The sequence below is a fragment of the Vidua chalybeata genome, chromosome 1 (genome assembly GCF_026979565.1).
Source record: "Vidua chalybeata isolate OUT-0048 chromosome 1, bVidCha1 merged haplotype, whole genome shotgun sequence".
Taxonomy (NCBI): domain Eukaryota; kingdom Metazoa; phylum Chordata; class Aves; order Passeriformes; family Viduidae; genus Vidua; species Vidua chalybeata.
Genome location: NC_071530.1, coordinates 114048282 through 114075007, shown reverse-complemented (window position 1 = coordinate 114075007; position 26726 = coordinate 114048282). Strand labels below are relative to the sequence as shown.

The following is a 26726-nucleotide window of genomic DNA, read 5'->3' as shown; positions in this document are numbered from 1 at the left end:
GTTGTCATGGAATGACTGCTGCTCCATCAATTTTTTAAAGCTAGAATCTCCCTAACACACACTGAAGAGTACAGAAACACCAAAGAGTATGGCAAATTTTCAGAAGCAAAACTTGGTCAAGCACATCAATACACTAAAATTGTTGTCTGCAGGAATTAGGAATAATTGCAAAATAACCCTTCATATTTCTATCCCTTAGGAGATGAACTGTATCAGTGTTTTTGTCATCTCCACAGCAATCTAAGAACACAATTCAGTAAGAACTTATCCCAATCAGCATTTATTGATTCATAAACCTATGTCTTTATGAAAAGATGGGCCTTTATTTCACATAAATTCAATCAAATGGGAACAAAATCGCCGAAAAATCTCACCCTCCGTAAGTTCCACTCGGGTTGTTCATTTGGTAATCCATCAAGTTCAATTCTTATCTTGTAGATATTCCCAATGCTGTTTATTTTAACCTGAATAAAGTCAGAACAGTACAGTATATAACTACATAGAATTACATCTTTATCTTTGCAATTGATTCTAGATTTATCTGAACCACTGTAGTATCTGAATGTTCAGGAACAACGCATAATATTTGATTGGCAGATTTGAGGTTATAGGATTCAGAAAACATATTGCTTCTGTTTTGACTAAGCAGATTACGGTCTGAGTCCCAGTTTGACCAGATTACAACCTAGGGGAGTCACAATGCTTGCCAGGAGAATGATTTGGCAGGTATTTGAACTCTTCAAAGTGTCAAGAGTAAAAAAAGTTGGTGAGGGCTGTTCATGAGAGAAATGAACAATACAAAATTACATCCTATAAACAAAATTATATCCTCTGACTACAAGTCACAAATCATTCATAATTCTGCACAGATGACCGTAAACCCTAATATGTCAACATGAAGGATATAAAATCCTGGAGACCTCAAAGAATAGCTCCCAAAGGCTGGCAGAACATCTGCAAAACTTCAGAAGTCATTGATGCTATATTTGCTTTCTGACTGTGATTTGCATCATTTGTCCTTTCAAGCATTATATGTGCTCTTACTTATAAAAACTATTCTATGCAACCCTATCTTCAAAACTTTAAATGAACCCTCACTTATCATTTGAAGTTTAACCACTATTTAAAGCAAGCATAAATAATTTTAGATAATTTGTAATGTACCTTTAGGAAAGGAAGAGTGTGTTATTATGCTATTTCTCCAATAATAATTCTATTCATAAAAGATTGGTAACAGTCTATTCCTTTCCACCATTTACATCCAAAAAGCTATTTACATTGGACAAAAAATATCTTAATTCTCTTAGAAACTAGTATATTATCCACTCATTCTTTACCTTCATTAACAAAAAGCACTCTTTTCATTTCAGAGGCCAGAATTACCTCATTTCTTGTATTAGCTTTTGGCTCTTTGTGCTTTTATGTAAGAAAATTTTATGTTATAGTCACAACATTGTCATGCTTTAGTCAAAGATTTCTAAAAGCAAAAAAACTTCTACTTTGGATTTCCTGAAGATTGAAATGCACATTGAAATTTCCTAATGGTTGTTTGAGACAAAATCTGTGGGTTTCACATGTGTAATTTGTATTGTTACATCAACCTGAATTCCATTAACCAAACAAATGTGAGGATCAGGCTTGCAACACTGATGTTACAATACAGTTTCCTTCTTTCCCACTGGCTTAAGAAAATAGCTTTGCTTTGCTCTGCCAAGTCATGTCCTTGCTTATGTTGCATAACATTCCCCTCTAAAAGTAGTCTTATTGCAGAGACCTTGAGACCTTGAGATTAAAGCAGCAGTAAAGTATGGGCATATATTCAGTTTGAATGCAAAAAAACAGGTATTGTCTTTCCCCCTGTTTCACAAACTAACCTACTTCTCAAGTAATATGGGATAGGGTCTTCTCATTCACAGAGCTGGTGCTCACTGCATATATAAGGCTATCGTGCCATCTGTTTATTCTAATAAATCCCTCTTCAGATTTTTAGTTAAGAAAAAAGGTTGCACATAATTTCATGTATCAACACAACACAAAACAAAATGTAGTAGACTAAGTCAGAATGCAAGAGTGTTTTCTTCCTAAAACAAGTATAGGTCTTCCAGAAGCAACACTCTGGTAGTCTTGATTTTTCTCTTGTACTGTCTTAGGAAGGATTAAGCAGGCAATGAAAACTTACATGGATAAGGTAAGGTAAGAAAGAGAAGGCCACATATTGAATGGTTTTCAATTCTTAGGTTAGATCTACTCAAACATTTCATAGTTGCACATATTGCTGATAAATGAAAGGTTAAAGAACTTTAATTCCTAATTGCTGAATTATTTTAACCTTTCAGAAGTCGCCTTCTTCCTAGAACTCCCGGCCAGAGCTATGATTAAGTTGATTATTTTAAAATAAAATTTGGTATCATCTGTTCAAGAATATATCAGTGAAAACATAAAAGTTCAAAGACAGAAGTGGTAAGAAGAAGATTTAACTTTTTTATGTCTTACATTCCTATACTCATTTCAAGACATGTTCTGTTAAACAAGTACAAGATGAAGTTTAAGGGGAAAAAGAAAAGAAAGAGCTCTTACTCATAGGCTTTTTCTTTGTGGATTTATCCACTGCAGACTAAAGAGTGAAAAGCACTTCAATGACATTTGCTGTTTCATGCCTGAAAGCTGTAGTGTCAACGTGATGTAACAAACTCGAGGAGTAGCCCCAGGTGCTGAGAGAGATCCTGCTCTCTCTCAAGATCAATATGTGCAGCACACAGCCATAATGGGCCACATCCATTTTCAAGAAGAAAAATTGGTCCGTCTCTTCTGAACATATGGATTAACTTTACAAACATGCCATTATCCAACATTGCTTATAAATTATTTACTAATTAGGAGAACAGGATTCACTGTGGATCATAATCTATAGCCTATATGCTTAGAAATTGAACATTATGGTAGGTTGTCTCCCTACCTATGCCCTATTCATAGAGGAATTATTATTATTAATATCATTGACAGTAGCAATCTTGGGTTGTATGAAGATTGTATTGGAAGAGTTGATGAGTCCACAAAAAAAATCATGAAATATGTAACGTCTGCTTTAGCTACTGAAGACAGCAATGTTACATGCATCTCAGACAGAGATTTAAGCAAAACAGAAATTTTAGCTCCTTTGGTAATTTTCTCTCAGCCTACCAAGACGTAATTTCCATATTAAAATAGAGGTGGGGTTGTCCTTAAATAAAAGCAGAAACCCTGTGTTTTCACAACATATACTTCATATATATATATATATATATATATATATATATATATACACACACACACATAGACTTCATTGGACTTTTATTTATTCCACAGGTATATATTTCTGGCATTTCAATCACTTATAATATGGCAGCTCTAAAATGGGTTTTCTTCTTTAATTGAATGAGTTCCACAGCATACATTTTCTATTATGCTATGAAAACTGTATGACTGAAAATTTAATTACTAAAGATCCCTAAACAATATGCTAGTCTTATATCAGGCATGGTTTGTTTCAAAATAGTTTTTAAAGCTAGTTTCAAATCAATTGCCTTAAAGAAATAAATTTACTTCTGCAGCTGTCCCATTTGATCTTCTATATAAAGGAGGGGGTTTAAAAGAAAGATTATTTCTTCTGTTGCTTACTGTATGTAACAAGCTGATTTAACACAGAATTCATGGAGATTAGATACAGATTTATTTTATGCAGTAAGTATAGGAGAAAAACACTCTTTTCTTTTCACACGACAGGATAATCCTTGGAAAGGTACCTATTAAAATAATGTTCTTAGCCTTCATTAGCTACCTGAAATTCATCTTCCTGCATGGGAAAAAACAGCTGCTTGCTGTTGTCCTTGCCAAGAGTTATTGGTCCAGTTAATCCTCTGTCTCCATATATCCAAAGAGAAACATTTGCTTCAGTTCCTGCATTTCCTGTCAGTATTGACACTTTCCATTCATCATCCGAAGGAAGGGGACGCTCACCACCTTGGGGATTTCTCATTTCCTCTGTGAAATACAGAACGTTAGTGGGAGATGAAAATTGACACGAAACTGCCAGTTGCTGTTGTAACTTCAGCATATAAGAAGGCCATAACAGTAGGGGGATTGTATTTTTTCATGGCAAGTGAGATAGTCTGAAAAGATTGATTTATGTTTCTTGTCTAGACCAAAATGCACTGATTAGTTGAGCTACAAGAATCAGCTGGAAAAGAACAAGTTATCTCTCACACATGCCATCATCATATTCTTTGTACATATTCTGGAGCAGAGTAAGGCTGCTATGGTGCAGAACTGTGACCATTAAATTGATATTTCTGGTTTCTTAGTCTGACATTTAGAAACAAGTAGTATTTCTCCTCTAATGCCTTGTGTTGGGATGTCGTTAGCAGAGTCACGTGTCTAGGAATACAGACAATTTTCATTTCAAATTAAAAAAAAAAAACCAGGAAATTAATTTTCTTCAAGTTAAATAGCAACTAAATACTGTAAAAAATTTTAAAAATACCTCAAAATAGCCTTGCTTAACCATACTTATGCAGTGCCATCCTTTGGATTAAGGCATGCTCTGCATGAATGAGACAACAGCAGCACAGTGGCACTTTAGGAATAAATTTCACAGCTCCAATGGCTAAACAAATACAATTTTGTAAAATATAGGCTTCACTTTAGAGCAACACCCAGTGATCTTCCATCTACCCTTAAGAGAAACAAACGTACATGCAGAGACAGCAAATGACACCTCTGCACAGGAGATATGGAAAAATCAGACTCTCTTAGGGGAAAGGAATTTAGTTTTGAGTAATTTAATCAAAGTGAAATTTACAAACATCAGATGTCTGGAACACCACTTTCCAGTGACCATGGAGCCCTCTCCAAAAGAGGGAATCCTTGCTGCCAGGAATTTATAATCTGTTCTGACACAAGAGGCAGTTAACGTCCCAAATTTGAAAAGATGAACATGCACATTGCCAGTATACTGTGTCCTCCAAATTGTCACATAAGCACTTTCCATGTGACTGCAAAAAGAATTTTTAATATGCCACCAATATTAATTTGTTGAAGAATTCCCAATGCATTACTGTGGATGTATCTGCTGCACTGCCTAAGATATGTAGTGGTATTACAGTCCTTTCCTTTTTTATTTGCTTGATTAAAATACTGTACTGGGTTTCTCTGGATGGAGGTTTTCCCTTCACTTATTACACCACCCTTACATCAAAGGAATAAAACCAAACACCCAACCAAACAAAGTCAAACCAAAACCAGACAGAAAAACAATTGACGAAAAAGCTATCACTCACCACCAGCAGCCCTTTTTTCTTAGAAGTTGTACTCAAAAGGAATTAATCAGTCAGTTGGATCATCAGGTTGTCCTATATTTAAATCAACATGATAACTAAAGCCCCAAAACTGAATTATGATCCACTAGCATTAATATCTTAACTGATGTGAAATATTAACACAAGGAATTGCAAAGGACTTAGGACCCAGACAAAGTTCTACAATAAATAAGGACTGACTTCTGGAATAACAGGAAATTTAGCACTGACAAAGATTATAATATTTGGTTAATCAATTTTTAAGAAATTCAGAACTGTAGTATCATGACTTTTACAACAGTGCCTCTAAGAGTAGTAATATGACTTTGGATTAGTTATAGTGATTTAGAATAAGCATTACTGGCTGGTTTAATTGTGTTCTTCATCATGACTGAGAGCAAGTTATTCTGACATGAAAAAGAAAAATCAACACTCCAATAATAAAGCAAGAGGCAAACATCTAGAGTTCACCAGAATAATAACTTAATTACACTTGTCTTTCAGTGACTGAAAGAACTATAGCAAAGTAATTGCTTTGGTAAACATTTTTGAGAACTTGACTATACAATTTTCTGTAACTGTAGTTATCTAATTTCTTACCTGTAACTCTGAAAGCTAGAGTTCCTTCCAGCTATCCAAAACCACGACTTTCTTACAGTAAAGACATTAAAATGTTTATAAAATGCAAAGGTATTCAAGAAACATAAAGAATCCCATGCTGCTTCATGTGCTTAGGACAAGAACTCCAGACTTGGGAAGTTGCTACCCAAAACAGTTACTGCAACCTCAAACTACCACCTCTTGGAACAATTATAATGCACAAACAATTCACAGGCTTGGAATGTTTTTTGCCTCATAAATTACTGGCTTTTCCTACAAATGGAAATCAGTAGCATTGATTTGCTACAGGCTAAAAATATTCCAGTCTGAAAAGAAGATTTGATGGTTGCCCTGCATTACTCATGGGATTTTACACACTTCATGACACCATGCTGTAAATCTATTGTGACAAAAATTAATTCTATTAGGCCTGCATGAGAATGTTGAAGTCACAACTCTTTCCACAACTTCACAGAAATATTTTTTTTTTATTTACTTACTTATCCTAAATGTAACACAAAAGGAAAATTATCTTGTCTGAGAAAACCATATGCTTGTGTGACACTTTTAAAATGAACCATCAGAAAAACTAATCTCTGGAGCAGAAATTTGGGCAATAAAGTGGATGTATTTTTTATTACACCTTTGTGTATCATCATTTCCAATGTTAACTGAGGTGGAAATGAGATCAGATTTTATTTGTACATTCTAAGTCAAATATATTAAAAAATTAATAGTAACTAATAATGCCAGACATACAGGAAAAGAATGTGGAGGATATAGAGAGTATTTCTCAGAGATACACTTTGGTAATACCAAACCTCAGAGGTGTTCTCAGGGTCACAGATTGCATTTGTGTCATGGAAGATAATGACATCTGAGCTATTAAGTTGAAGCTGGGACCTGACATCATCTCTGTACAGTGAAAGAAATTTCTTGAGGAACACTGAACTCACACAGCAGTGGGAGAAGTCTCAAATGCTGTAGCATGGTTTTAAGTTTAATGAATCCTAAATCAATTATTATTGTGAAAACAGAAATCAAAATTCATCTACCAGTTAGCAGACACAGACATAAAAAGGAAGGTCTGGTCAGCCTAAGAATTAATCTGCTCTGAGTTTGGCTGCTAAGCCCACTGCTGGATTGTATACTTAGTACAAGCATCACCCTTTTCCAAATATTAGCTGTGAGTGAAAAATAGATAGTAAGAATTTAATGAATATCAGTTTAAAACTCAAGACTCACCTGTACGTGTCAAAAGACATATGTTGAGTGAAAAGTGTCTTGCTAAAAAAATGATCATTTTATTTGAAAGACAGAGTAACTTTGATATTTCTATTCATTTTCCATGAGCAGAATCTATACTTATGAATGCCAGAAGAGCTACTTACAAAGTGCTATAGACTCTATGTAACCAATTTCATGGCAGATATTGCTTCTATAAAAGAATCTTTTGTATCCAATCCTAAAAACATCCAGCTTCTTTGAAAACAGGTTTGATGGCTTGTGTATTGTTGTCATGGGTTTCAGACACAGCATATCTGCTGACAACCCACCACACTTCAGGAAGGCTTTGCGACACAATGATACAAGACGAAGTCTGACAGATTAGAAATTGGGTGTTTTGAGCTAAAAATGGAAAAAATATTTCCAAAAAGAATTAAGTATTTATAGTGATTCACTATAACCAGAATACTTTGGTTGAACTTAATTTAATTAAAATCCTGCTTGATCCCTCCCATTATACCCTATGATCAAGGATGCTAGACGTGATGTCTTGTTCACATAATCAAACTTTTCACGTACATCTTGAAACATTCTGAGCATCAAGTTCAAAACCAAATCAGCAACCCATCTGAATTATTTGCTATATAAATGCCTTTTAGAACACCTGTAACTGAGTGAGCATGTCTCCCATACTGGAAGTTGCAATATAATCTTGTCTTTAAAGCTCTTTCATAGCAACAGATATGTTTCCACCATGTGAATGTGCCTCCATGTGATGTTTGCAGCTCTGTAGTTTCCATTTACCCCACCTGCTTTTTCTGGTGATAGGACATGATTCAGACTGTCAGGGTCTCTGGGTACATTGAAATAAGAGATACAGGAAGCAGACATGATTATCCCCACTCTTTAAGAGATGTATCAGTCCCTGTTTTTAGTTATTTAGTTCCTTAGTTTGGTTACTAGGATGCTGAATATTCCAAAAATTCTTGTCTTAGACCATTTATGCAACTTCTTTAGCTAAAGAGAAAGCATTTTATTCTGGAAAAACACATCTGCTAGACCATGACTCCAGAAGCATGACCAGAACATTGTTTATCTAACTCCTACCTGCAAAATCATGGGTATAAATATAGCATGCAATGCATCAAAACCTTCCTCTCTCCTCCAGTGAACCACTAAGCAGAAAACATGAGTGTGAGCATAAATATTCCATTCTTTCCATGAGCTTTAGATAGGGTTCTGCACCATATCAACCTCTTAATTTCCACAGAAATATTAAATCAATAGGTTACTAATTAATTTTTTTAAATGAAGTTATTTAGCAAGTTATGCAACCTGCTGATTGTTGCCTTATCAATAAATCACATTCCAATGCTCCTTTTAGAAAAAGACCAACTGGAAATGTATTTGATGTAATGTGCTTGTGTGCATAATTCAGTAATCTAGAAAAGCCATTCATTGTCCTTCCTGAGGTAAGTCTCTGCAAACACGCACAGAGGACAAGCATAAAACATGTACCACAGCTGGTTTGTAAACTGTCGCTTACTTGAGGGTGGGGGAATTGAAAGCTTTTGAGGTATTGGCTCCTGGGTTTCTGCTTGTTGGATTTGAGATTCTCTGAAGTCTTTCTTCTCTTGTTTGGGTGCTGCAGATGTTCCCATAGGCTTTTCCCGGCCAACTAAAACAATGAAATGTAAAATCTGTCACTAGCTAGAAGCCATTTGTTTTTTCTTTCTCAGAAGCTAACAACAGATCTCACAGTTGTTCCACACAATAGACGTCAAAATCCTTTCTCTATTGTTAGCAGAATGCTACAAAAACTGGGAACAGAACTGACTTACCAATTAAAGTCCATTCAATGTTTTAAAAATCTAAGCAAAAATTTAACATTGATGTAGGAATAAAATGACTTGTTAACACGTAACAAAATAAGCTTCTCCACCCCCAAAATGTTTTTTTCTTAAGAGTGGAAATGCTGAAATGAAAATTGCTAGAGGCCATTTGAATAATAAAAAGTAAATTGATATTGCTAATATGAACATGTCAGACCGACAATATTTATTGCTTGCATAGAAAATATTAGGTCCTTTTTACATTCCTTTTAGTGAGCAACACAGAAGGGTTGAAGCCTGTGACAAAGTAACATTTAGCTTTATTTAATGACACCAGTAAGCGCTGCCTTGTTGAGAATTTCTATTGAAAACACTGCTCTTCCAAAAGTTAATAAAGGAAAATAATTTTCTCATTTCTACAAGGACATAGTGATTAAAATATTGCTATCACCCTTCAGCAAACAGGGACAGAACAGTAGGGTTTTGCTTACAGTCACTTTCATAATGCTTCAATCACAGTATACATGGAACAATTAGTAAGAGTGGTTGTAGGTTTTGAGACTCTCTTTTTGCTAAGATAAGTATGTTCTGCTTGTGTTTGGAAAAAATCTGAGCAACTTCTCAATTGCAAACTGATACCCATTTAGCCTTTTCATGAGTTGTTTCATTTCCTGATGTCTGTTGTCAAGTCTGCCAGATAAGAATACATTTCCTGTAGAATAGTGTTTCCTGCAGTTATAATCTAAGTCAGCTGGCTATCTTTGGTAGCTAGTTTTTCACCAAATTAAAAACTTTATTCTCCTGAAGGGGAAAAGACAAGCAGGCTACCCAATGACAGTGATCCAGAGTACGCTGAGACCAAATTTCTGAGTCCCAGCTAGTTGACTAGGTCAGCTCTCTACTGAGGAAACATCTTGACTGCAATAGCTCTCAAATCTGACTATGGGACAGAGGAATAACATAATGAATATTCTGGGTAGGGAGTACCATGTATTTCACATCACTAAAAAAGAAACTGAACACTGCCAAGTAGGCCTTCTTGAAAGTCTACTAATGTCCCTATAAAATCAGGAAAAACTGTGGTAGAGTTGGCAGCAAGACAACATTTCCCAGGCTTCCAAAATCTGTGCCAGAATGGGGAATACACCCAGGAAGTCAATGCCGTCTTTATCTTGTCCCCTGTTTCAATTCTCATTTTCAAAAGCTTTGTAGTAAAACAATTGAAATCTACTGTAGTACTACTATTATTATTATTATTATTATTATTATTATTATTAAAAGAAAGGAATGAAGTTAACTGAATATGTAGAAGAAATTAAGTGTGCATTCAATAAAATTTTCACTTTTAAAGCACTGAAACACAAGGAAAATTGTGTCAATGTACATTTTACACTTCTGCTTTGAATTTTGTCCATTAGAAACACTAATTACTAAATAAAACCATAGGCTACTGAGAAATCACATACATTTGATGACCTGTGGGTAGAAAAAGATATTTCTCTCTCCAGTGTTAACAACTGGTTTAATTTGGCCATCTGGCAGAAGACCAACAAATATCCCTTTATTTTGCGCTGATTCCAGACTCACAGATCCAGTTTCCAAATTCTTCTCAATTTTAAAATGACAGTATTCATCACCCTTGCCCTAAGAAATTGATAACAGAAACATGAATTCAACAACTGAATTAATGTAGCTAGAAGACTTTCTAATAGCCTTAATTATTACTACTTTCCAGTAATATTTCAGATTAACTTTACATTCTTCACAACATGATACATTACTACACACACGGAGACATACCAGCACCTAATCCCAGTTTATTCCTTTATGACCAGAAAGACTAATCACATAAGGTAAGTAAGTGAAAGACCAAGTGAAAGCATTCTGATTTATATTAGGATTTAGGCAAGGGCTGGGATATATTCAAAGGAGTTTCCCACTTAAACAGTTTCCAGAGGATTAAGGAATGTGAAAATATCTATATCAGAACACATAGGATATCTCTATACAAATTTTATGGATAGCCCAGATTTGCTAATGCTGTATAATATAACATGTATTAAATAGATGTAACTCATTTTTTTCCTCAAATTCACAGCATTTACAAGTTTAATTTCAAAACCTTTACCCAATGTCACTTTTTATCTGGACATACTGATCCATTGGTGGGAGCACTGCTGAATAAGAAGATACTCACAAAACCTATATTCAAAATATGGATCAAATATTTTAATCTCTGAAAGTGTACTGGAGGCAATGAAAAAACTCTCATGTACCTTATATCTGAGTACTTACACAGCTCAATTTCATATTCAGTTTTCTTAAACTCCCAAATAAAAATTATGCAAAAATATTTCTTACATTTATTAACTTAGATTAACAGAATCACACTTTAAAAGTCATTGAAGTATACAGTCACTCACATCTTAGTTATTCTTTAATGGGTTTTATCTGCATCATCTATCTAGCAGTACCTAAGTTTTAACTACATCCACATTCTCAATAGTTTAATAATATAATCAGATCTTTACTGATTCCATCAACTGTCAAATTGACACAACACCTTCTCTTGCTATATTTTTCTGCTTTTGCTTTGGCAAATGAAGGAAAATATTTGAAATATTTTTAATCTGAGCAAAGTTTTATGTAATTTTTATCCAAGCAAATAAAAAAAGAGTCTCTCCTATCACTGACAATTCACTCAAACTATCTGCAGAGGGAAATACAAACAATAACTGCTTACTGTTCCATCACACTGGTCATCTTTGATCTTCAGATACATTCTTGGTTTTTTCACACTTTCAAACATGCAGAGTCCAGAGCGGATTTTATGCACCTTCCAGTAGGATTCCTGCTGCTGCTGCTGACCTGCTCCATTGCAGCTCCCATCAGGTCTAAGGGACAGAGCCTGGCAGAGACTTGTGTTGAGCAGAATGATGGCACCATGATGAAACACACCCTTTAGATCAGGAAAAAAAAAGTCCTCTGTGAACAGCACAGCTTTTCTCCATATGGAATTTTGATACTGATACTGCTCCTGCCATTTAGTTTTAAGCACTTACTCATGCATGTCCTTGCATAAAAGATAAAAGAGTCGGTCTCAAGTAATTCAAGTATACTCAAAGAGTCAGTCTCAAGTAATTCAAGATACTGATACTGCTCCTACCATTTCGTTTTAAGCACTTATTCATGCATGTCTTTGCATAAAAGATAAAAGAGTCAGTCTCGAGTAATTCAAGTATATCTGCAGTCTTTGAATATTTGCTGCTTTGTGCACAGGCACTAACCAGAGCAGTGGAAATCCTTCCCTGCTCTGCAGCATCCCTGCTTTTTCTTGCTCAGTCAGCAGAGCACAACATCCAGAGAACAAGGAAAGTGGCAAATTAAGGAACTTGTCTCTTTTCAACAGCAGCTCTCGTGTGCTACTTTTTGTAGGTCTGCTCGGAAGTTTAGGGTCTCATTTTTTCCTGTGTTACTGCCCACTCTATTTGCATGTTCCAGCTGCTGTATCGGCGCCGCTCGCCCCGGGAGAGCGGTAAAGGGAACCCTCTCAAGTGCCGCCTACCTGTTAAACTGTAGTTGAGCTCCACCTCGTGGAAGAGGATCCCTCTTTTACCTCGCAAACCTCTGAAACTCCGTTAGAAAAAATCTGCTTTATAACACCAAATTTTAGAAGGATCTTCCTAATTTTTCTCTTCCCGCCTTACCTTGACATGCACAACAAATTCTTTAGAAAGCCCAGCATATCCCGTTGTTTCATCAGCTACTTTGCCTTGGAGATTGAAAGCCACAGTGTGACCTGGGTAGCTGGCTGACTCAAGAATGGCACGACTGCTTGGTTGAAGGTGAACACGGAGCTCACAGCAGGCCTTGTCTTTGCTCTAACATAGTCAAAGAAGGAATAATGAATTATATGAACTATATGGCAAAATCCAAACAACAGAGAGAGTATCACAACAGAGTTTCTGTGTTGTTCCAATTCCCACAATACTAGCAGTCTAGTACAAAAATCTTTCCATTCTCAGATTTGCAATTGTGAAATTGTGGGCTCTGTGGAATTTGACAGAAACAGTTCATTGCAAGATGACACAGATCTGGCAATAATATGAAGGATACCTGGGTGCCTCACTTGGAGAGAGCATCACAGCCTATAAAGATGGCAAAGTATAAAGCTGACATAGACAGGAAATGCGCCATGTTCACCTTCTCTTGCCTTTGTGTATGTCCTCGTTCATTTATACTGTTTTCACAGAAAACACTCAGAGAATCAGAAGTTTTACATGAAAGAGTAAAGCAACACGCTTTACTCCATGTTTGCCTGTTCAGCTTGGCAGACTCTGCGATCCCATTGTATAAAATATCTAATTTAATATTTTATCAAAACATTTATCAATACATAATAATACATATTTAATATTGTATCAATCCATCATCATTCTCATATTTAAATAAAACTAGAATTTTAATCAATGTAAAATTCTAAGAATTCCTCTAATAATTGATAACACTTCTGATTTACATCATCTTAGAATTTTCAAGACTACAAAGAATCAATATTTCTAGGAAAACTTTTCATTTTCAAGGAACTATCTTCTGAAGAAAAAGCTAAAAGAACTGTCTATCAGATTAAATATATCTATAAAAGTGAGGGGAAAATTGTACGGATTTTAGAAGTAGTTGTGAAACAAATGGGTAAGCATGTCCTCAAAGTACAATTAAGTATGTATTATAAGCTAAATTGCAATTTTGTGTTGCCCTTTCGTTCCTCCAGTGCCTGAGAGACATGTATCATGTCTTACAGGTGTAAGACTGTAAGACATCAAAGATTCTCAAAGCACCCTCAAGCTTATTTCTGAGGCCTTTCACCAGAGGACTGAAAGCTCCCCTGCGTGAGGGGAGGTACCTGGGCATTCCCACCTACACTCCTCAGTTAAACCCTGGGCATATATTTACACACATTGATCATCCAGTGCCATTTCACTCTAATCAGCCCTAAGGAGTCCCTTTACAAGAACCTGGATTACTCCCATTTCCTGGGATAGGTCATGACAGTTGGATATTAGGAAAAGGTTCTTCACAAAGAGAGTGCCTGGGCACTGGAACAGGTGCTCCAGGTGAGTGGTCACACCACCAAGCCTGACAGAGCTCAAGAAGTGTTTGGACAACTCTCTCAGGCACATGGTGTGACTCTTGGTGCTGTCCTGTGAAGGGCCAGAAGTCAGATTTCCATGATCCTTGCAGGTCCCTTTCAACTCAGGGTATTCTCTGATTCTACGATCAGAAGGAACTGAATTCTACAACTCCATTTACCTACATGTATACTGCAAGTGCTGAGGAAGAAAGGTAAGACTTTCAAGCTGGGCTGGAACAAATGAAAATGCATTAAAACAAACCCTGGATTATACCAGCTGTCCTATGACTGGCATGTTACTTGAAAAAAAAAGAAAAAACACAAAGGAAAAAGGGGCATTTAAAATCAAGCCAGAGAATTTTTCCTTATCAGAAAAGAGGAGGTATTAGGGCATTCCAGGTAGCTTGTCAGCATGTGGCAAAAAAATATAAATGATATCTTGGAATGGCCTGGTATTTCTAAATTAAAGAAGAGAAATTAACCAAAAAATAAAAAGTAAACTGTGAGAAAACAAAGCCCTATCTCTAAATTCACCTATTTATCAGCAATTTCCTGGGTTCAGTTCTGCAGTTCTTCACTCCTTGGAAGTACAGTTATTTATTAGACAGATTTTTAAACCTTTTTTTTTTTTTTTTAATCAGACAATGGCATGTGTTTATGAAGCAGGAATCAGTAACAGCATTTCCTACCTTTCCAGCTACACGGCCACCGACAAGAGCAAGAGCAAGAGATGGCATTTGATGACTGCTGAATATACATATATTTCTCCTTTTGACATTTACATCAAAAAGACCTAAGAGTTAAATGGAAAAAAAAAGCTAGAAATATGAAAGTCTATTAATTCATATTTGCATATTTGCATCTAATTACAATCAATGGTTTATCATTTTCAAGGAAAAAGAATTAATTAAGTGTTTAACTCAACAGTTTGACCTCTCTGATCAATAAATTCTCTCATTTGTTCAGGAAAGGGCATCTAGGGACTACTGTCTATTTTGCTGCCTTGAGGAGAAAAGCCCTGAGAGGTAATGATAAGGAACAAATTTCTTTTTATCAGCACATATGTTTAAAAAAAAATCCATAAAAAGGAGCTGAGAACTCCAGCATAATGAACTGGGCTCTAGCAATGAATTTAGATGATAAATAACAGATGATGTAGGGAACATAAAGCTCTCAGGTAAGAAGAAGAGACTTCATTTTCTCTATATCCATATTAGAATTTGTAAAGCAAATCCTGCAGCTTAACTCATGGCTTCTCAAATTTTAAATCTGGCCAATTTTCCAAACAATTAACTCTTATAGCTACTAAATACTGATGAAAGGTAAATTCTTGTCATTTTTTATTGTTCCCAGGGACAACAGTGTTTTTTTAAGCAACTGTTCTACCAATCCATTATGTTGCAGTTTTGTAAGATGCAGCTGTCTCTGGAGGAATCCTGTGGTGTCCTGATGCACTCTTTGGCGTGACCTGAAAGATTCTATCACTTAAAAAAAGGTCTGTGTAAGGTCCCTGTGTAAAGTCCCTGGTGAGATGTCAGAAAGACTGAACAGTTCCATCACTTCCAAGGGAATAAAATACATGTACCTAATATGATATGTATTAAAGTGTTAGTAATGCAGTAGGAGGAAAGTTTATAAAGGGTGGAACTGGTAGACAGCTATTAAAATCAATTATAAAAATGGAATATAATTAATTTATGCATACACACACATATATATTATATATATATATGTACACACACACACACACACACACACATATATAGTCATTATTAATGAACTCTACCTAAATTTGAACTTGTTATCTTAGATGGATCTAGTTTCAAAAGACTCTAGCTGTCCTTGCCATGTGAGTTCTGTGGGAGCACCAAACTGCAGACTACAGGAAGGTTTTCTATTTGGTAAAGGAAAGCCAGTAACAGGACACCATATGAGAATTTTTGTGTGTGTGTAAATTAAGCATATATTTTCTGAGTCCTTATAGTCATTAACAAATGTGTATTTTAAGTAAGGAAAATGTTTAGCATGATTAGCTACTCCTATCCATTTTAGGAATCTCAATATTACTTGTATCTCTTATGCATACATCCACATGGAAAATACTTTACCGTATTTGTTTTTCTTGTCACCAAGAGCATCAACTCTGCTATCTGGGTAGAGGCAAATGAATCCATGGCTGACCCTGTTGTAAAATTGAAGTGTAATGCCTTTCCGAAATTTCCATTTTTCTGCAGCCCACTAGTTTTGTAAACAACAGAGAAGAATTATGAGAAGATGATACACAGGAATTTGTCATACAAAGCATTCAACTGACCTGATTTCACTCAAAGCATAATTTCAGTGGTTTAAATTAAAATAAAGGGTTATACTCTTACAGTTTTTTCTCTCTTGAGTTCCAGCTCTTGTCCTGTGTGGACAAAAACAGTGTAATTAATTTACAGAGATTCTTCATTCCCTTTGAGAGAATTTTCTTCCCCACCAATTTTCACTTACTTCCTGGAAGCATGCTGGCATCTGTCACAGGCAGTTCTCTAGAAATATTGCCATCATCCTGTCCCTGATCCAGCCACCTAAGAACCAGAACCTCTTTCAGTAATAACCTTTATTGGCAACTTCCAAAGTATGCATGACACTTGTATACAATACTTGCTGTCCTATGCATTGAAGTCTCAAGGCTGACAAACAGCAATACAAAAATCCAGCTTTAGTAAAAAGACATTAACATTGGTAAAAAATTATTTTTCTTTCTTTTTCTTGGTGAAACATAAATAAATGCTTTCCTGGACTGAGGTAAAAGGGCCTAACCGAATTGTTACATGCCAGAGAACTCATAATCATCCCAGATCAATAATGAATTGTGCACTGGTCATGATGTTTGCTCTTCCTGTCTGCAAGAAGGCTACAGCAAGATGCAAATAGTTCCATGTCCTGAAAATCCCTGTGTGAGGAGGCAAACCCAACAGTGGCAACACTTTCACCATGTCTGAACTATACTTTCACAATGCCTTTGTGCACAGCTACTTATGCAAGTTAAGTCTAACTCCATTTGAGTCAAAAGCATTCACACACTCAGAGCAAGATAGCAAGCACAGCATCAAGCTCTAACAATAACTAGCACATACCCTGTATTTTTCTGCCTGAAATGGATTTGAACTCTCCCTAAATTATGTATGAAGCCAGCATTATAGATCTCTTCATAGCAGTTCATCTCATCTAGAATACAGACTCAAAATTAGGTCAGGCAAGGATGAGGTGCTGTATCTGATAGGCAGAAAGCCCTTACTCACACATAAATCAGTTTCAGTGTGCACATCGCTCACTCTGGGCTGTCTCAGGCAGTTATTTATTCACTCAGAGAAGTGAGAGGAGGAAATAGAATTGGGGTGCCACTGGCAAGCTGCAGCTAGGCTCTTACGTGACTGGACTTTACCATTCCTAATATTTGCACTGATATTTATCGATTAAGATTTTTCCGCAAGGTGCTGAGAATTAATCAGGCATAGATAAAACTGTAAATGAGTTACAGAACAGAAGAATCAGAGCAGCAGCCTCTGCAGGGGAAAAGGCAGAGAAGTTAGGATTGCTTCAAATTACGTTGCAGCTCAGTGACAGGCTGCAAAGCAAATGAGTAAAGGGGATGTGGTCAGGCAGCTGCATTTGTGATTGTCATTTCACAGGATCTTAAAATCTGATCCTGAGCTCACTGAACCCCAAGCTAATCTCCATACTAACTTCAGTAAATCAGGAACAGTTTGCTTGAGCGACACCAAGCCACTCTTCTGAAAAGCCTTGCATTGGATGACGTGGAAGAATGGATGAACCCACTGGTGCCAGATACAAGGTGTTAGATGTGGAAAATATGTAACAAAAGCCTATCCTGAACAGCTCAAAAGGTGTAAGAATGGAAAGTTCTCACAGAGGACTTTTTATTGCTTTTTCCTTAGTTCAAAGACCAGATGTTTGACCAGATACAACTCTTAGAGCTGCAAAAAGGATCAGACCATCTCAACTCACTTCTTAGGAAACACATATTTCCCCTTACAGGATATTTCAGTAGAAAAACTAAGAGTAGTTACAAATTTATTAAAAATCTAACCCAAATCAAACATAACCAACCTGTGACAAAGAAAAGTATAATCCAGATCTGTTATAGGATCCTTGATTACAACTTTGTCCAGAAACCATCCATTTCCTTAGAAGAAATAAAGTAAAAGACAAAACATTGCTCATGAGAGAAAAACTGATGCATTTAATTATGTCAGACTTCCTACAATTTTCTCTCTTCTACTGGAACTGCAAAATCTGCAGCTCCACTGGCAGATTTAAAGAGTCACAGCTACCCTCATGGCTGGAGGGAGGATAGTACCTGCTCTAAGTACTCTAGAGCTTCCTTATGGGCCTGCAAGCTGCTGGGTCTCCCCCTGGCTACATCCCTTCCTCCTTTAGCATTACCATCATATGAGTCTTATTAGTTTTGCCAATCAAAATAACAAGAAAATTAGATAGCAGCTTATGATGGCTCAAAATAAGTTGCTGTGTTTAGTATTTAGGCTCAAGAGTTTGACAAATAGGACTTGTGACTGCAAGCATTTTAAGTTTCACCATTAATTGGAAGTTTAATGACAAGATAGTGTTACAAAAATCTTCAATTGCATCTTTACAGTGCAACTAATAATGCTAATCCATCTAAAATTATAATAGCTCATTTTAACTTTTAAACAAGACAAAATCAATGTCTTAACATGAAAACACTCCCCCTCTTCATAGTTTTTAACAGGGATTAGTAAAAAATTACTATGAGATACTGTCCTTAACATAATGGTTAAGAGTAGAGCAAAGGTGAGATTTCTGACCTGATCCAAGCCCATTGTGTCCTATAACAATCTTGTACAAACATCCAAGGTGTACAGCTTCAACAGCAAAGATGTCAGTCTGTAATCAACCAAAAAAATTTCAGAAAAATCTGAAATGCAGAGCATTCTTCAGCCACAAAATTCTGAAGACCCAAAACCTCTTATAACTTTTTCTTATATAACCCTTATAACTTTGTCAATATAACTTTTGTCAAGATCATAATTTGAAATATTAGCTGATGATAAAGTGAGAGCAAAACAGGAAGGTCAGGTTTCCTGAAATAGAAGTAGAAGCAAGCCCGATCACTTTGCTAATGGGAGTAGTGCCATTCAAATGAATGGGATAAGTCAGGAAAGAGAAACCTGTTGAAAGCATCAATGGCTAAACAATTACAACGTACAGCAGATTTCAGCATTAGAAATGCAGCTATAAAATGAAATTTCATTTCCTCTTTGCTTATTAAATCAAATTTTTAGAGGAATGAAAACCAAAAGCACACAGCTTACCTATTTTATAAGTGAAAATTCTCACTTCCAAAAGCACTGGTATAATTTTAGAAAGTATTTGGAACTTAATTAGGGAATTTTGGGGAGCCATTGGACTATAGTAATCATCTCTTTTCTTACTGCACCTTTCTTGGAATCACCACCCACCCGAGAGAGAAAAGCCAGACAAACATATCAAAAAATGCCCTTTCACTTACTTGTCCTTTTAAAAATTTCTTGGGTTCCTGTGACCTGAGCAGCTGTCTTGATCCTGTATCACCTCTTTCTCCATAGACAGAAATATAGACATCAGCCTCAGTTCCAGCGTTCCACAGGTCTCCAGTTGTCACATGCACTTTGTAGACAGTCACTGACAATAAAAGATGACAACTTTTCATATGACAAGCACTATTATATAGTTACAATAACATCTAGCTGCCTGTGGAGTCCAAAGGCATCTCTGTCAAGGACAGGGTATAAAACTTTAAAAATCCTGTTCAATAAAATAAAATATAAAGTTGCTTTTATGGTTTTTATGGTTGTTACATTTATTATTGTGTCCCAGGCTCTCATTTGTGGGGAATGCAAAGAGAAGTTAGTTCTAAATGCCCAGTAGCATATCTTGGTCCTGCAGCATCATTTGAAATCATCAAAAACTGAAAAGTAAATAATGTAAATCCAAGATTAGTGCCATGAGTGGTGAGATCAAAACTATAAAATGCAGTGGGAGCCATTAACTTTTTGAATGCACTGGTTAACTAAATAGACTAAAACCTAGCACCATAATTTCAGTTTTCTAGGACCTCAAAACTCAGAAAACTGCATTGTTTTATTATTTTAGCAATTCATGCTACAGGACAGAATCATAGGATGGTTTGGTTTGGAAGACACCTTTAAAGACCATCTAGTCCTTGCCATGATCATGGACATCCTCAGTTACATCAGGTTGCCCAGAGCCATGTCCAGCCTGATTTTGAATGTTTCCAGGGATAAGTAACCTCTCTGTATCCCATATGGAAATTCTTTAAAGGATATAAATTTAGGATGGAACAACTAAGACTTAAATTCAATAAATCATTTATTTAATATGAATGGCTATTTCAAGTAAAACTAAATTTGAATTAAAATATGATGAAACTAAAGACTATTTTATGATCTAAATTAAAATATCTACAAATATAAAATTGTGTTCCTTAAAATGCAGATGTAGGAACTCCATAAAATTCACAAGTAATATAAAACATACAATCATAATCTTCAGTATTAACATGGGAAAGGCAAAATTTATGCCAACATACACTAACAATATTTTGTTAGACCAGATGAGGTACAGAGAGAATGAAATGGGAAGAGAAAACCTCATTTTCTGGCACACAAGCTCTTCTTCCAAGGGTAGGTTTCCATGTGCTTCTCTGTCTTGCAAGCAGAAAAGAGTTTCTGAACCACTGGGTTCGAAGCAACATCAACATTATCATCATTCAATTGTCAGTTTCTATTTGAAACACGTTATGAAGCTTGGCTGTAATTCTCTGAAGGAGGTTGCTTCCAGATCTCACTCTTCTGATGGCCAAACACCTTCCTTTAAAGAGCACTGAAGATATCTGCAATTATGCTACGTGGCTGATCAGTATTACAATTTTTCCATTCATCCTTTTTTTTTTTTTTCATTATTATCTCTCATTTGTTTACATGGGTTTTTTGTGCTTGTTACTAAACAAGCTATCTTTAAGGAATTCAAATTGGATAATGGTAATAATTTAGCAAAAATGCTAAACAGCTGCACAGGTTTTAACATGCCCACACAGAACACTAGTGCTAGTTTCCTTCTGGTGTGAGAGCTAACTCATTTTGAGATCAGAGCCCCTGAACTCCTCTGAAATATGTGGCAAAGGCCAGCCACATTTAACACAGAGAATCTTTTGACACTCTTTGGTTAGCAGCATAATCAGGCACTATCTTTCCTAGTGTATGCCTGTCTCAATACCCACAATAGTTTTCATTAATAACTGTTAATTCCTACTGCATTTTACCCATATAATTTCACGTCACCACCTGATCTATTTACTTGTCCAATTTTTTCTTTGCAGCACCCACATGAACACATGCTCCATGAACAGACCACAGCAGAGGGAGAGAATTAATCTCCCTAGACCAACAATTCCATGAATAGGACCACAACAATGCTCTATTGCAACAATTTCCTCCTTCAATTACTACCTACTTCCCAATTCCTGCAAGAAGAAAAGCAAAGGTCCATCAGCTACCAACACTGTGTATCCCCGATTTATTCTCAGGATATAATTAATGATTGTGTCATAAACCATGAGCAGACAAGGACAAAAGTAGAATGGTAGATGGTAAAACGTCAAAGGAATTCTGCTCAGTCCTCCAGCATTATAGCAACAAAGTCTCTATGTAACACTTCTTAACAGTTTAATTCCCATGTTTTTCCTTTGAATAAAAAAGAATGTTAAATCAGAGAGTGCTTCAGTCTCTTTTTATTCAGAAATTGGTTTTAAAGTGCCTCTCATCATCTCTCTTTCACATTGAATCCAGACCCCTTCACTGTTCTGTTATCAAACTATCTTCTCTGAAGTTAAAAGCTGTGTTCCCTTTACACTGTCTCATGCAGAAATATAACACTGGCAAAAAGACACAGGGGCCGTCTTTCAATTACTAAATCAGAGATGAAACTGCCTTCTCCAAAGCCTTCTGCATGACCCCTTTTACACTGAAGCTGGTAGAAATGCAGAGAAGCTCTTTTCTTCCTCCCTTGTGTGAGAGAGAAATTGTTAACTACAAAATGCAGATTGAGAGGTTGGTTGTAAGTGTGCCTTTGTGCTTTTCATGCATGAAGATTACTTGATAATAAAAATCTTTCATTGTATCTTCATTTCAGAAACAAGGAAAGCTGCTACTCAGAAAGAGACCAAAAATTAGGATGTTCAGAGAATCACAGAAAATTCTGTGTTGGAAGGGACCCACAGGGATCATTGACTACAATTCTTAAGTGAACAGCCCATATAGGGATTGAATCCAGAACCCTGGCATTATTAGCACTGCACCATGGGCTAACCAACTGAGGTTATGGAGGTCTGCATCTCAGGATATTTAAACAAGAGAACATTTGGGGAATAAAATATACTGCAAATAGGGTAATAGAGCATATTCAATACAATATGTCAATTATCTTTAATTAGCATTTATTCAAAGGGGTGAGGAGCCACTTGACCTTCATACCAGTGTGTTTGTATGTCCCCTTATAAAAACAGTATTGGTCTCCTGACCAAAGAGACCAAACTTGTGAGGAAGCAGGCTGAGTACCTCTGAAGCTTCTCTTGTCATGAAGATCATGACCACCCAAGACCAAAAAACATTGTGGTTAATTTGGGTAGGCCTCTCTCTCTCTAGAGCATCCTATGAGCCATTGACATCTGCTAAGTACTGGGGGAAATCTCTCCCATTATTCTTTTTCTCTTAAAACATACTTTTGGGGCACAAACCTGTTTTTTTTTCTGATCTTCTTGTCAGGTTCTTAATCTCAGAGCTCAGTCATCACAGAGAAGCATACATATAACTCCAGGCCACCCATCTCTTTATTACAAGAGTAACTGCCCCAAGGTATGTTTTCCCACATCCATGGACCATTTTCTGGACTTCTGCCCCTCGATTTTATTTGTATATATCCTCTTCCTCTAGCCTGCACCCACAAATATCTGTTTGTGGGTGCAGGCTAGCACTCTAGCCTGCACCCACAAATATCTGTTACCACTGAAATACTTGTTACAATTTCAACTTTGCAAGATCAACACAAGGGACCATAGACACACCATAAAGCACTGATACATTGTTAAACGCTCTAAAAAGGGGGCTTCATAGTTTTTAGAGAACTTAGAATAGAAGTTTCTCTCATCCTATTTTGTCCTCTGCAGCTGATATGATTTTTGTGGGGAAGAGAACAGGACATGTCCCAGGTGGATTTTGTTCTATGAAGTCCTAGCACAAGTAATACCACTGGTGTTATGGCTTTTCACCCTCTAGCATCACACCACAATAGGATGGGAATCTGCCACAGCATTCTTGCTCCCTCATCCACATCTCTCCCAGGACAGATGTTCTTGCATCTGTATTGCATGTTCCTTGTAATTTTCTTATAAATTTTCCAGAAAAGGACAATGCGAATTGGAGAGAAGGGAAGAACAAGCACAGACTTTCCACCACCTTTCCACTGATCAAGCAGAGGGATATTTAGCAACGCCAGGGACTGGTGTGGTAGAGCAGGACACTAAAACAGTGCAACAACAGCAACACCCAATAATTTTCATATCCTTTGGAATCATTCACCTTTAGAATTGTGATAAAATCTCTCTCTGAATAATGGAGATTTTAACACTTATAGCCTCCTGAAATATTTATTCTGCAAGTTTTATCCCAAAAATCACATCCAAAAATTAAAACTCTTTTGGAAGTCTGAGCCACTTACCAGAAAGAGACTTAAACATCAGCTACAATAGCAACACTGTAGCTATAATCCTCAGTTACTGAAAACAGAGTTTGTGATCTGGCTCATATGCTGCCTTCATGGTGGTTACATGTCTGACATGTCTTCACTATTGCATTTATTTTAAACCAAACATAAGCACTGAAAATCTTACCAGTCAAGGAATCCACTTTAAGAACATGTGAAATTCAAAGCATTTAAAGACTCTCTCATTTTTTTTCCACTGCTTTTTAACTTTTTACCTGAGTATGCACAGTAACAACAAGAAAGCAAAGCAGAAAAAGTGTTGTGGCAGCCAAAAAGTAATAGAGGGCCTGATGAAAAACAATGATCTCACCTCTATCACCATCAGTCTGACTTTGCTGATGTTGTATTGTGCTTACCTGGAAGAATAGGCTGACCCTGCAGTAAAACAGGAAGCTCCACAGATATTTCCCCATCAGACTGGTCCTTGGCCAGCCATCGATGCACAGGGAAAGAGAACTGCTCCCCTGAGAAAAGGTTCAGCAACTGCACCTAAATAACACCAAGAATTCCAATTTAACTTGCTGATCTTCTCAGAGCAGATTGAACAGAACATAAAACGTGTGGGATGCTGTTGAAATCTGTGCAGGTAGAGCTCTGCGGACAACCACAAAACCATGGGTTTGGAGCATTTCTGCTCCCTGGATCCAACTGCCCAAATCTGACTTTTCATTCAGTCATATTTGAAAGCTCAGGACAGAGTAACTCAAGTGCAGCCAAGATACACTTTTTTGTCATCTCAGGAGCACTCCCACAAGCTACAGCTGTATTTACAGCTGGTACATCCATGGGGGCTGGCACTAGGTGGCATGGCTTACCACAGAGAGAACTTCTCACCAGGAAGCTTGTCAATGCTTGCATCTCTATTCCTTATACTTTTATCAGAACAGGAATTAAAGGGACAGGTTTTGATTCTTCAGCACTCCTTGAGACATAAATAAACCATAAAGTGCCCCAACTAATCCCAACACCAATTGAGACCTATACAATGCCCTACATTATTTTCTTCCATGCCCAGGTTCAAACATGTAGCAGCAAAAGGACAATATGCAAACCAGCTGAAGGAGGAAAAGAGGTTATTTTGTACTTCAAAGTATTCCTTAGTAAGCACTTCAGAGGCTGCTGTATGTTCTAATAGTCCCTGATTATGCTAATTTATACCCATATCTACACTAGATTTTGGATCAGCAGAGAGAAGGGAAGACACTCCTACTTGTAGTTTCATCCTGTACTTTGCAGAATCTAATCTCCTTAATTTGAATATTCAGCAAACTCACATTTACTGGAAACATTTTTATCTCTTTTGCTGCTTGAATATTAAAGACAAAGATTCATCTCATCTGAAAAACCTGGAACACCTTAGCCTGTCGGCATCTGCTGATGAAGCCTGAAAGGGAAATTTGGATTAGCAAAGCAGTACCTTTCCCAGGTCTGATACCATCTCAGTACAGACACAGACACAGAAACCATGGGACACTGATGGAGGACTAATGTGCATAACTACCAGAAAAGCTCTGCAGTTGTAGAAAACTGTCTGTTCATTTTAGTTCTTCCTGAAAAAAATGTAGGTTTCCCAAGAAACAGTGATGCTAAGTGTCTATAGGTTGTTCCTCTTGTGTGAAATCTAGAAATCAATGACTGTATTCCTTTGTCTCTGAACCATAAAACACTCTATCTGTAAGGTTTGAATGTATTTCCATTTTTTGTTTTCTTTTCTTTGACTTTCTGCCCAGAGTTGCAAAGAGGGAATGACCTGGCCCTGGCTGATGAACCACTCCCTAAAAACTGTATCTGATTGACTGAGATTCCATAAAGAGACAATTAAAATTTATAAATAAATAACTAATGAAACACATTGAAGTGTTGCAGTTTTAAAAATTTTACTGTTGATTTCAATTAATATATCCTAGGTGGAAAGAAGGTTAATAATAACTTTTCATTCTTTCTCTTTCCTTTTATTTTTTGTCAGACTTCCTCAGTCTCTCATTTTTAAATATCTATGTTCAAAACTCAGTACAGCTGGAAAACTAATAGCTTGGTTTTATAATCAGGCAGTCATCACTTGAATTGGAAGAGATATAATCCCTATAATTCTATTAGGAAATCTCTTAGAGTGATAACATTTTAGTCTTAGATAGTTTAGTCTTAGATAGGTAATATTTCAGTGTAGACATGAACTGGTTAGAGGTATGAACTCACAGAATCTTGCCTAAACTTCAGTTAACACTTCCCAGATCTCTTCCTTCTGAGTCACAGGCCCAGGTAAAGACAAGCATCAAATAGCCACAGATTTTGAGCACTGATCAATGAATATTTGACTTCAGTGGGCACTTTGCATTTGATAGATCTAGATATACCATGAAATATAATTTAAACATTGAGTTTAGCAGCAGCTTCTGAAGCTCTTCATAAATTGCAGCCTCTTAACTGAAAGATAAGAAGCTCTGCCACAAAGATGGAAGGGGTTTCAGGCATGCATAGGATATAATTGGCACACATAGTATCACACTGGATATTAGGATAAAAGTCAGTTCCTTTAATTTCCAGTCCAGAAACCTCTATACTATGTTTCCCAACCAAACCTTGAAATGCACCCAGCTCATTCTCTTTGCTTTATATTTGCTTAACCTGTATCAAGATATTTTTTTTTACATAAGGAGGGAAAGGGACCTCTTCTTGTCTTTTTCTTGTCAGAGACACAGAACTAGAAACATTTTCGATGTAACTCTGGTGCTGTGC

At 36.5% G+C, this 26726-nt stretch overlaps 1 protein-coding gene across 1 annotated transcript in view; it reads right to left on the bottom strand.

The window, feature by feature from the left end:
• Positions 1 to 26726, bottom strand: part of RP1 (RP1 axonemal microtubule associated) — a 163187-nt gene that overhangs the window by 119107 nt on the left and 17354 nt on the right. The window contains exons 6-19 of the mRNA XM_053958854.1: positions 24347 to 24479; positions 19681 to 19832; positions 18977 to 19055; positions 18240 to 18315; positions 16617 to 16693; positions 16499 to 16530; positions 16232 to 16361; positions 14801 to 14916; positions 12700 to 12861; positions 11736 to 11951; positions 10459 to 10636; positions 8707 to 8838; positions 3818 to 4020; positions 375 to 464 (exon numbers count right to left, since the gene is read on the bottom strand). Coding sequence (XP_053814829.1) covers positions 375 to 464; positions 3818 to 4020; positions 8707 to 8838; positions 10459 to 10636; positions 11736 to 11951; positions 12700 to 12861; positions 14801 to 14916; positions 16232 to 16361; positions 16499 to 16530; positions 16617 to 16693; positions 18240 to 18315; positions 18977 to 19055; positions 19681 to 19832; positions 24347 to 24479 — 1776 coding nt within the window. The remainder of the gene's footprint in view (positions 1 to 374; positions 465 to 3817; positions 4021 to 8706; positions 8839 to 10458; positions 10637 to 11735; positions 11952 to 12699; positions 12862 to 14800; positions 14917 to 16231; positions 16362 to 16498; positions 16531 to 16616; positions 16694 to 18239; positions 18316 to 18976; positions 19056 to 19680; positions 19833 to 24346; positions 24480 to 26726) is intronic.